This window comes from Pelodiscus sinensis, chromosome 11, assembly GCF_049634645.1.
Source record: "Pelodiscus sinensis isolate JC-2024 chromosome 11, ASM4963464v1, whole genome shotgun sequence".
Classification (NCBI taxonomy): Eukaryota; Metazoa; Chordata; order Testudines; family Trionychidae; genus Pelodiscus; species Pelodiscus sinensis.
Window position 1 is genome coordinate 19053684 of NC_134721.1, and position 12732 is coordinate 19066415.

Consider the following 12732-nt stretch of genomic DNA (forward strand, 5'->3'; position numbering starts at 1 on the left):
GGTACGTGCAATACAATAAAATCCTCTGTAATGTGAGTTGAAAATTTAATAAACCAATATAGCTGAAAATATGATACGAGAGGGGTTGTGGTTTTTTTTAAAGGGACATGTGCAAGCTTTGGGGAAAATTATGTCTGACTTATTTTAGTTTAGTTTGTCAATAAAGCCCCACAATTGAAAAAAACACAAACAGAATGGCTGCACAGAAGATATGATGTACAGTGATAGTACGTGAGACCTAGATTTATAACAGAGCAGAGCTAGAAATTAACATTTCAGAGTCTATGATCCCTTCATCTTATAAGATTTTAAAGAAAGGGGCAAAATATATATAAAAAATATCATTTCAACAAGTTGAAAAAGGTAAACTTTGCCTCCAAGATTTCTAAAATTTTAATACACTTGAACCGCCGTACTCTGGGCACCTGTGGTACGGACCCTGACAGGGGTAGGAGGAAATGGCTCTGTGTGCTGCTACTTCCCTGCCCCTCCAGCTGGGGGAACAGCAGCATAGAGCAGCACTTTACCAGAGGCTTTTCCCCAACACTCCCATAGCAGTGAGAGGGCTGGGAGTGCCTTAGGGAGTGGCAAAGGCTGCAGAGCCATGTGTGCATCCATCAGCAGTGCACCAAGTTCCCCATTGCCATCCCCTTCACATGCCCCCCTACTTCCTTCCCTCCCAGTCCCTGTCCTAACACCCTTCATGAGCTGCACAACTTCCTTAATCTGGCATACCCCATTTCCCAGGGTTACGTGATTAAAGAGGTTCAAGTGTAGCTCAACTGAACATGATTATTTAGTGCATCAGTGTCTGTTTGAAATGATAAGCATAAAGTTCAGGTGTTACAGTGGTATTTTGCTTTAGTTTTATTCATGAAGGTTCTGTCAAAGGAGATAGATTGTGAGCTATTCACAGGCCAAAGCACCAATGCCGTTATCTTGAGAAGAGCAGGGATTCAAATGCCTGATCAAGTAAACTGTCAAGTCTTCTGAGGCAGCAACCAACATCGCCTATCCAACTTTGGTCAGTGGAATTATTTATGTGAATTTCTGTAAGTATCATATGCTTAAATTCCACAAGGATTAGATTCAGAAGTACCCTCCTAGATCTTCCCAGAAACATGACCCAAGATATACCTACATTGCCTCAACAATTAATATCATGAAACAAATGAGGCTGAACAATCTTATAGGGTATGTTTACACTACAGAGTTAATTCGAGTTAACTTAATTCGAATTAACGCATCTATACACAAAAAATATTTCGAAATAGTGTTTTACTATTTTGAAATAGCGCGTCCACACTGAGTGGACCCTGAACCAAAGTTAAGGCTGGCCGGAACCAGTACCAGCAGGGCATCAGCTTAGGACTTAGTGTGTGGGGCTGCTGCCTGAGGCTAACTGAGCTCCGTGCTTAAAGGGACCCTACACCCACCCCAGACAGACAGTTCTCAGGGTTCCCCGCTTGCTTGTCTACCTTGATGAGGGACAGCAAAGCAGTCCTGTCTTGTAGTGCCCTGAGTGCCCGCACTCGGGACACCACAGCACTCGGCCACATGGAGCCGGAGCTGCCCTTGGGCATGCCGGTGCGTCTTATGGGGTCGTTGTCATCAGCCCAGCTGCACTTGCTGCAGACTGCCATCCGGGGGGCTGTCAGGATTCAGGAGGCCCTGCGGGAAAGCATCCACCCCAAGGAGCCCTCAGAGCCATCCCGGTCCTCCCCACTGGGGGCTCGTGCCCCATTCCTCCCTCACGTCCTTCCACTTACCCCTCCCTAGCCCCCCTTCCTGATGTCGAACAAAAGACACGTATGTTCAAAAATAGAAGCTGGGTTTATTGAACAAAACTGAGGGGTGGGGAGGGGGTGAACCTCTGGGGAGACTGGGAAAAGAAGGTGGGAGAGGGGGAGAGAGAGGGTGGGAGAGGGGAGGGGGAAACCTTGGAGGTGGAAGAGGGGAGGGAGAAGCTAGGGGAAGAAGGGGGAGGGGAAGCTCAGGGCCCAGGATTGAGGCTCTCACGAGACCAACTTGATTTTCATGCAAACCTGCTCCAGGGTTCGCATGTGGCCTTTGGTGGCCAGGCTGGCAGCTATCCTGCCATAGACGGCCGCATTCCTCCGTCTAGTCCGGAGCTCATGGACATTGGGGGCACCCCTCCCCCCCCCAAATCTAAATAGGGTCCATGATCTCCACCCTGGATGAGGAAGGCACCCGCCTTCTCCAGCCCCTGTCAGACTCCTGGGAGCTGGCAGACTGCTCCTGGGGAGCGGTGAGGGCTGGCTGCCAGTGGATTGCTGCCTCATGTTCTGGGGCCACTGGGTCAGGGGCCCCAGTGGCCACTGCTGGCTCTGGGCTGGCGGGCTTGGAGCTGGCATAGGCACTGTGGCCAGGGTCTACCCCTTTAATGGCTCCGGGGCTGAGGGAGAGGAGAGTAAGTTTTCCTGGTTGTGCCCAGAGTGGCCACCAGGGCTCCTCCCAGGGAAGGGCTGGAGGCCCCCTATTTCGAATTAAGTGTCTACACAGCACTTAATTCGAAATAGCGATTTCGAAATTGGCGTTACTCCTCATAGAATGAGGTTTACCAAATTCGAATTAAGCGCTCTGCTATTTTGAATTAATTTCAAAATAGTGGTTTGCATGTATAGAAGCTATTAAAGTTAATTCGAAATAACAGCTGTTATTTCAAATTAACTTTGCAGTGTAGACATACCCATAGAGAGAGAACTAACAGCACCATTGGGTATTACTTTGTCATTGCAGGCAATGAAGACAGAATATCTATGCTAGATTTTATTCTATTAGACTGGATTACTCACATTTGGGGTTAATCATGTAAGTATTTATCTTATTAAATCATGATTTACATAAACAATGGGCAGTTGACATTGTTTAATTGGTGGCTCTGTGATATGTGTGCATGTATAATTTCTTCAGGAAAATTATTTTTATTTGCAGATGCATTAAACATTACTCACCTGTGTCTGCTGCTTGTTCTTCATCAGTGGGTACTTCTCTCTCTTGTAAGCTCTCAATTTTCCTTTTACCAGTTTTCTTCCATCTGTTATTTATCTGATTCACTAAAAGCTGAAATTCACCTTTATGTTTATTCCCTGCAACACAAAAGTACACTCCTTTATGAAAAACTAATTGCTCAGAGAACTGGCAGCATCATGTGTGTGAAAGGGGAGAGTGAAAAGGACATAAAAGAAACACAAATGCAAAATGACAAAAGCATTTCTCAATTTAAAAAAATCACCAAATGACTCACTGTTGTAACATTTTAATTGTTCTATTTAAGGGCTCAATTATGAAAAGCATTCACTGAAATCAGTAGGAGTTTTTTGCCATTAATTTCAGAGGATCTAGAATTTCACTCACTCTTAGTCAAAATTGTTTTTTTATGAACTTGGTTAAAACCCCTGGTACCATATATCATTTTGTGTTAAAAAATAAATGTCCACATTTATTCTGGTTACCTTGGCCTGAGGTGATGGCAGGGAGGAGTGGTGTTTGGGGAACAATAATGGTGATTCTCCATTTCCCCACCTCTCCAGATGGATTGTGCAACCCATGGGTTCAGAGTTGAGACCTCTGTTATTTTACATCATTGATTACTAGGTACAGAATTGCATAGAAATTTTTTTTTAAACAGTCAAAAATCTAAATAGACTCGTGTAAGTTAGGATAAGAGAACACGTAAAAAAATGTTACTAGTCTGTTGGCATTTTGCTAAAAATCATTTAAACTGTGTTAAAAATAGGGATGTGAATGGATAACCAGTTTACCAATAAGCATCAACTGGAATGGTTAACCAATGCCCGAGAACAGCCAGCTGCAGGTGGTTCCCACCCCTCATGGTGCTGCCGGGTCCCAATCAGGAACCAACAGCCCCATGCAGGGCCAGCAGAGCCCCCCTACATATACTCCTCCTCCCCGCACCTCCCTTCTCTCCAGCTAGAGCAGCTCCCCTGGCCCCATTAATCAGTTAACCTATTAAACAGGATTTTACAACCCGGGTACGTCTACACTGGCCCCTTTTCCGAAAGGGGCATGCTAATTTTACAGGTCGTAATAGGGAAATCCGTGGGGGATTTAAATATCCCCCGCGGCATTTAAATAAAAATGTCCGCCGCTTTTTTCCGGCTTTTAGAAAAGCCGGAAAAGAGCGTCTACACTGGCCCCGATCCTCCGGAAAAAAGCCCTTTTCCGGAGGATCTCTTATTCCTACTTCAAAGTAGGATCTCTTATTCCTACTTCAAAGTAGGAATAAGAGATCCTCCGGAAAAGGGCTTTTTTCCGGAGGATCGGGGCCAGTGTAGACGCTCTTTTCCGGCTTTTCTAAAAGCCGGAAAAAAGCGGCGGACATTTTTATTTAAATGCCGCGGGGGATATTTAAATCCCCCGCGGATTTCCCTATTACGACCTGTAAAATTAGCATGCCCCTTTCGGAAAAGGGGCCAGTGTAGACGTAGCCCCCTAGTTTAAAGCAAGATGTGAAACAGAACAAAAACATTTGTTCATTCAAATGCCAGGTTAAACGTACAAGCGCTTTGGAATTAAATAGCATTTGTTTTTTCCCCCAATACCATTGTCTGTCAATTTAAAAAAAAAAGTCTGCTAAATAATGTTGTTATTTTGGCCATAATGTTAGACAATGATGTTGAAGAATTCTAGCTTCCTTGGGATTTTCTGGAGTACTGGTTAGGGACGTAAGCAACTAGTTGACTATTCAATAAGCATAAGCTTATCAGATAATCAAGTACCCTTTCAATTAGTTCCTTCAGTCCCCTCCCCCTCTCTGGCAGCTTCTATCAAAGAGAGGCAGCAAAAAGGGGAGGGAGCAGGAGCCAGTGCTGGGGGTACTCTCCGCAGGAGGCAGGGGAGGCAGAGGCATCCCTGCTGCTGCGCCTCTCCCTTTGAAATGTACAAGAGCTGAGGGCGTCTCTTGTACATTCCAAAGGGAGAGGCACAGCGGGTTAGCAAGAGCCCCACTTATCAACTCATAGATATTTAATATCCCTAGTATTGGTTGCTCATGAGGGTCCAGATGGCTCAGTTAATAGATTAGTAAGTGGAATAGCAAGACTTTGACCTCTGTCACGTGTCCTAATTTACACTGGGAAAATAGTTAATGAAAATCATCACAACTGATCTGTCCAGAGGCCTATGCAGAAAGTGCTAGGGATTTCAGTTCATTACACTGTAGAAAACTACTTACATTTCAAAATACAACAATGGCTGCTACTACCTAATAGAGAAGACAGAATGGTCATGGAGACTGGACTGCTGAGAGTCTCCAAAGATGTATGCACTGCTGCTGCTCACCCTGTTCCATGCATAGAGTGTTCAGTCCTCAGGACAATCAATATAACTTAAACATTCTTATACTGTCTACTACAGGGGGGGTTTCAAAACTTAGAGCAGAGAGAGATATGACCAACTAATTCTCAGTGAATCACTGCTGATCCAGATTACAATTTGGAAATCTCTGTTTCTCTTATAAGAAAAGAAAGCAAAAGCTAACACTAAAGCATTTTGTGCCACTACGAAAGGGGAACTTAAGGCCTCATATTACTGATGTTCTCTTTTCACTGCAGATGTTCACAGAGCTTGCAGAACCACTTTTTCTGCACATAGAATCATGGTTTCTTGTTAACTTCAAAAGTGATCAATCTCCACTAATCTTCTTAGAACTCGTATTTGCTAATCACACTACTATCAAGGCTGCTCCCCACTCTGGCACAGATTCCCTGACCTTGGGTGATGTTATGCAAACTCCCTTTTTCTGAACCCAGGAAGATGCACTTGGGAACTTCTTCCCATGGGGTGCCTTAAGCTCTGTTTTCAAGCTCTCTCCTAAGAGAGAGTAAAAAGTGTAATTTCTAATAGCTAACCTCTCAGTCTCAGGCACATGTACACAGACCCTCCTGTTTTGTAGGACACAATCAGATCACAGCCTTAAAAAAGGTGATTTTATTAGCAAAACAAAAGAAGACATGATGGTAGAGCATACATGGTTGCCAGGTGTTACAGAGCAACTGAGAAAACAGGTTAATATTCAAAGAATTGCTTCCCTAGGATTCAGAGTCAGTTACAGTGTATGGGGGGAGGCACATGGGTTTAGCACAGAGTTAAAAAACCAAGATTTTTTTTAAAATGACCTGACTGTGTGTAGCTACACATTCCCTATGTACTCACATTTCTTGTTTCCAGGTTCCAGCCTTTGTAGACATAAATATTGCTGCTGGACATTCCATGTCCAGCTTTCAACATTCATTCCATCTTTCCCAGCTTTTCTCTCCCAAAACCACACAAAGAACTGCAACAGGCACATCACTGCTTTCAATTCAAATCTAATATTTTCTTCCCATTGGCACTTCTGGCTCCCTGCCAACATACCCTGGATACCCACTGTTTTGGGTTTAACCTTTTAGTTACTAAATGCTGGGGTGTTTAGAAAGAGTAGTACCCTTCCCAACCTTAATTCAGCTCCCCTGAAAATGTTGGCCTTTATGTTATATAAAAGAAAGCATTGATTGTGCTTCAGGTAGAATTTTTCTAGAACAGCTTATTCTCAACTTTTTCTGTATCAAAACACTCTAACCATCACTTATCTGGATGCCATTCTTGTCAACCTCCCAGCCTTCCATTTCAGTTTCTAGATGCAATGGAAACAGATTTAATAAGGAAAGTTCAGACGTTGCATAATTTTCCTTGCCTTCCCTATAGCTTAATATGTCTGGAAAAGGACAGTGAAACTGATATCTATATATTGTGTTAGGGAAAAGCAAGGTTAATAGCCTACAGATACATTCTATAAAGCAATGTTAAAAATACTATACATAGAATGGTAATCTTGTGGGGGAGGTCTAGCTTGGATATTAGGAAAAACTATTTCACTAGGAGGGTGGTCAAGTACTGGAATGGGTGGAATCGCCATCCCTAGAGGTTTTTAAATCTCAGCTTGACAAAGCCCTGGCTGGGTTTATTTAGTGAGATTGGTCCTGCTTTGGGCAGGGGGCTGGACTCGATGACCTCCTGAGGTCTCTCCCAGCCCTAGGGTTCCATGAATCTTCATTCTAATGTGACATTCAGTTGTAATTGAAAATCCAGACACACTGTTTTTTGAGTAACTTTTCCAAATGGATTTTTTAGACAACAGATCTTTTGTCAAATAGCACCACATTTTAATAAATATTGCTACAGAGTTTAATTGTACAACTACATCTGTTATTTCATGTTTGAAGGAAAAAAGTGTTTCTGTTCCAAGATGGTGACAAATTTTTCTATAAAGGAAATTTTAATACACATCTGTGTCTTTTATTTATGATACCTCAGTGATTCAGAACATTCCTAATCACAGCCCAATGTTACCCTTTAGCATTCACAGCATTTTCGATGATTTAGTATGTTTCTGATCAGCTTATGGTATTCACTCAAAGCAATGCTTCATATTTGGACTCTCAAAAGTCTCTTTCTAAAAGTCTGGCAAAATGAGAAGTTTGCTCAGACAGAAGATTATGTAGATTAAACACTATCTATACGGGGAGAACGTGCTGCTTATTCTAAAAATGCCATTTACAAAAGAGGTGTTATTTGACTGTAATTACCAGTACGATGTAGCAAGAAAAGCCATGAAAATGTGTTGTAGTTTGCTATACAATTAATCCAAAGCTATCTAAAGGCAAAGTTAAGCTACAATTTTTTTCCACTGAAAAGCCCCAAAATCTAGAGTTGGCTAGAAAAATAGAATTTTGTTCAGCCTTTCAGAAAAATTTATATATGAACTATATGACTGGGTGGAAGATGCAGTCAGTTTTCTTTCTTTCTTTTAACTAAATAAAAAGATGCAATGTATTTGTGAAATGTCCATACAACGATGAAGATCTGCTTTTACTAGCATGAAAAAAAAATCTCTGCATTCTCCAGGGCGCCACATAATATACCTAAAGGCTATGTCTAGATTACACTTTTTTTTTTTAAAGTAGCCTTTTTTCGAAAAACTTTACCTGTGTCTACACTGCCACCACATTCTTTCAAAATTAAATCGAAAGAACGCGGAGGTTTTTTTGACAGAGGTAAACCTCATTTTACAAGGAAGAACACCTTTCTTCAAAAGAGCTTTTTTGAAAAAAGGCGTTCTTGAACACAAACAGGGCTTTTTAGAAAGAAAGCACCTAGATTGCCTGGGTGCGCTCTTTCGAAAAAGCAGATCGCTTTTTTGAAAAAAGTTGTGCCTATCTAGATGCTCTCTTTCGAAAGAAGCGTGTACTCTAGATATACCCAATGAGCCCATCCATAGAGATTTCAAGACAGCCAAAGCACCCACAAAATAGAGCATGAACGAGTGTACAAGTTAAATGACTTGATGAGTATCCCAAAATCAAAGAAACAGAAATATTTTCCAGTGCTTCATTTGCCAGAAGGGATTTTGAGAAAAAATAATGTTTCTCTTCTGTCACTACTTATTGCAGCAGAAGTCTGTTGGTATCACAAGTGTATGATCTGTAAGCGAACCATTACTCAGAATCATAATATATGACGCTTCTGTACAGACATACGTTAAATTATACAGCTACTGAACAGTGGTTCATGCAAACAATTCCTCCTATATCCAGAATAATATTGATGCTTTATGCTAGAACAGAATAGCATTTAATGCTGCTTCTTTGTAAAACTCATCCATATGCTGCCCTGGATGCACCCATCATGGAGGGGAGTAAGGAAGCAGACCCTCCAAAGAAATAAATAGATCAATTCCTCAGTTGGTGTAAATCACCTTAGTTCTATTGACTTGCCTGTGGACCTATGTCCACCACAAAACTTACTGTGCTAACAAGCAGTTTGGACTTATGTATTCAAACAGGTCCATGTTAGTAGACTGAGAATCTAACATACATTTCATATTCAGTCCTATAACATCAGTATTTAAGAAAGTTAATTTCTGGTATTAAAACCAAGGTGCTGTGAATCCTGCAATTGTGAAATCAATCTCTTGATACAGCTGACACAGAAGCATGCTTCCAAGCCCTGATTTTTTTTCCTGGAAATTCAGCCTCCACCTCTCTATTTCTCTAACGTACATTGAGTGAACACTGTGAAAAAGAATAATAGCACTTTCCCTCATCTCCCCACCCCACCTCCTCACCTCTCTCTCCACATACCCTGTAAGACAGTGTTTCCCAAATAGTGCTCCGTGGAACCCCGGGGTTTCGCAAAGTGAAGGTAAGGGTTCTAAGAGAACCCGATCACTCTACCCCCCCAACCAGTCTTAGGAGCAGGCGAGCCGGGTGGTTACCCGGGGACGCCATTTTCAAGGGACCGCTGGCCACCATGGTCTTAGGGGTGGGCTGGCTTTTTTTTTTTTTTTTTTTGGTCAACCAGTTTCCCCCAGGTTTTTTAAAGGGTTCCGTGGCCAAATAAAATTGGGAAACACTGCTGTAAGATATCGGAAATGGGGAGGGATAGCTCAGTGGTTTGAGCGTTAGCCTGCTCAACCCAGGGTTGTGAGTTCAATCCTTGCGGAGGCCATTTAGGGATTTGGGGCAAAAATTTGTCATGGATGGTACTTGATCCTGCTGTGAAGGCAGGGAACTAGACTCAATGACCTTTCAAAGTCCCTTCCAGTTCTAGGAGATAGGCAATCTCCATTAATTTTATTTTAATTCTGTTTTTGGCCCCAGCTCCCTTCAACTTCCACTCCTTTACCTCACTGCCAAATGCTCAGTCTCCCTTCCCATTCCCACTTATTGCTCTTCCTCTTCATACCATTTCTCCCATCAGAAGCTCTCTCTATGTATTTTATTCTGCTGAAGAATTATCAGCACACTGTTATTTGTTCATAGAAACCAGAGATGCTATGGCAAAGACATTCATTTCAACAAGTAAATAATGGATGTGTACATTTTTTTCCATCTAGAGACATATGTACTTGGAAGTGCCTCCTCTCATCTACACAACAAGCTCCATCCATCTTACTACTTTGGCCAACACTTTCAACATTACTATTTTAGGATACCTCCTTCACATTAGGGATGTAAGCAACTAGTCAACTATCCAATAAACTTATTTAACTATGAATTCAAGCTCTGTGATATTAACTTGACCTTCCTTTTCCTATCTGCATTCTTCCTTACAGAAGGACAAAAAGAATTCAAAATGGTATATCCTATATCTTGTACATTTAACACCCTTCCTTTTGCTGTGGATGGCAGAAAATAAAAAATTAGCATGTAAAATGCCTGAATTAAACCAATATACATGGGTTAAGATTTTTCCTGATTCTTTGAATTTTTCCACCTCCATCAGTGTTTTAGTTTATGGTGCAGCTACACAGCATTTAAATCAAATGAGTGATGTTCTGGAAAACAAGCCACATCTACTATATAATATACAACACTGCTGTGCAGTCTCTGAAACTACACATGAGCAGGTTTTTAAGACTTATGGGTGTTCTGATAATACAACTACAAATGCAATTACAAAGTTTAAAAAAAATACCCACATGACATCAGTCACTAAACCTCTCTCTCTGGATCACCACAAGACAAACAAAAAGATTGACAATAAAAAGATATAATAGAAAACAAACTTTTTTGCACAAACGAAAGAAAAATCTACTGAAAAAAGTTAAGCACTCTCCAAGATCCACATTCAATTAAAAAAAGGCCCCACCCTACCCTTCCTTCATTAACCCTGATTTAAGGTGCCAGGTTATCAAAAAAAAAGAGAAAAAGGATTTTCAGACGCTTCCTTAATAGTTCAACTGCTGCTAGGGGCCAAATGCCTAATTACTGCATACTGAATCTTCCCTTTTTGAAGTAGGTTATCGAGAATGTAGTAGTGAGGCACCTGCAACAGAATCCTTCAACTTTAGGAATCTTTGAATCCTATCAGCTTGGTTTTAAGCCTGGGTCTGGTACAAAATCTGCCCTGGATGTTTCAATTATCTTATGTGAGGGAGGATGATCATGCTTTGTCTAGCTAAGCTAAATAGCCTCCACTCTCTGGGTACGTCTAGACTACATGCCTCCGTCGACGGAGGCATGTAGATTAGCCAGATCGGCAGAGGGAAATGAAGCCGCGATTAAAATAATCGCGGCTTCATTTAAATTTAAATGGCTGCCCCGCTCTGCCGATCAGCTGTTTGTCGGCAGATCGGGGCAGTCTGGACACGCCGCGCCGACAAAGAAGCCTTTCTTGATCGGCACAGGTAAACCTGGTTTCACGAGGCATACCTGTGCCGATCAAGAAAGGCTTCTTTGTCGGCGCGTCGCGTCCAGACTGCCCCGATCTGCCGACAAACAGCTGATCGGCAGAGCGGGGCAGCCATTTAAATTTAAATGAAGCCGCAATTATTTTAATCGCGGCTTCATTTCCCTCTGCCGATCTGGCTAATGTACATGCCTCCGTCGACGGAGGCATGTAGTCTAGACGTACCCACACTGAGCCCTCGCTACACTCCTATGAGGACAGAGAAATATTACTGTCTTTTTTAACAGATCACAGAGAGGGTATTTTTGATATTTATATGCATGCCTACAACAAAGATTAGGGCTATGTCTAGACTGCAGCTCTTTTCCAGGATACCAGAGGCAATTTGTGTATCTTTTTCCCGATTTTCTTCGTAGTATAGACATAACCTAGGAGATTTTAAAAATCATAAAAATGCATAAGTTGTATTACTTACGATAATCGGTGTGAATCTCCTCTATTTCTTTTTCTGTCTGGTCCTTTGTAAATGTCATGCTCTACAAAGTCACAAAAAATCTTTATTTGAAGAAGAAAATTAAAATATAGTGACTTTTTAAAATCACAAACTTGAATGTGAAAAGCTGAAGGAAACTTACCTTTGAACCAGAGGAAATATTATTTTTACCCCCTCCCCCACTTTTGAGATACAAAAACAATTAGTATTACTCACTCCTTCATAAGGATGATGTCAGTCTTATGTGGGAGGAGGTCATTTGACCGGCTATTTCCCATTATCTCTGATCAGCCCTACCTGTTAACATTTAATATGTTCCTGGGCTGTATATAAAGTGCCCCTTTGCTCTACTTTCACAAGGGCAGCAAGAGATGACAAGCTGCCAAAGAGACTAAAGAGAACAAAAACAGACCTTCCTTAAGGCTTCTCTCCAGTTTTCTGATTGGTTCAAGGCCAGGTCAGTATCTTTATCTCACACTATAAACCCCTGGGCATTTTTACTGCAATCATAACATGATCAAATGTAGATGATTCGACCATAAAAGCATCAGTATTACACAAATTAGACTTCCCCTTAACATAAGTGATGAAACATTTTAACTGCAAGTTGTTTAACCCTAGGGCTGTGTCTAGACTGGCAAGTTTTTCCACAAAAGCAGCTGCTTTTACGGAAAAACTTGCCAGCTGTCTACACTGGCCACTTGAATTTCCGCAAGAACACTGACTTCCTACTGTCTGAAATCAGTACTTCTTGCGGAAATACTGTGCTGCTCCCGTTCGGGCAAAAGTCCTTCAAAAAAAGGGAAGAAGGATGATCCAGGGAACTATAGGCCGGTCAGTCTTACCTCGGTTCCTGGAAAAATCATGGAAGGGATCCTTAAGGAATCCATATTGAGGCACTTGGATGAGAGGAAAGTGATTAGGAATAGTCAGCATGGATTCACGAAGGGCAAGTCGTGCCTGACCAATCTGATTAGCTTCTATGATGAGGTAACTGGCTCGGTGGACATGGGGAAATCAGTGGA

The 12732-nt window shown here is 41.9% G+C and overlaps 1 protein-coding gene across 5 annotated transcripts in view; it reads right to left on the reverse strand.

Moving 5' to 3' along the window:
- The window catches only part of RAD18 (RAD18 E3 ubiquitin protein ligase), a 262323-nt gene that overhangs the window by 64385 nt on the left and 185206 nt on the right, over window positions 1–12732 (reverse strand). For all 5 annotated transcript variants that reach the window (XM_075938716.1, XM_025189544.2, XM_075938715.1 and 2 more), the window contains 2 exons: window positions 11690–11750; window positions 2976–3110 (listed from right to left, as the gene is read on the reverse strand). In XM_075938716.1, coding sequence (XP_075794831.1) covers window positions 2976–3110; window positions 11690–11750 — 196 coding nt within the window. The remainder of the gene's footprint in view (window positions 1–2975; window positions 3111–11689; window positions 11751–12732) is intronic.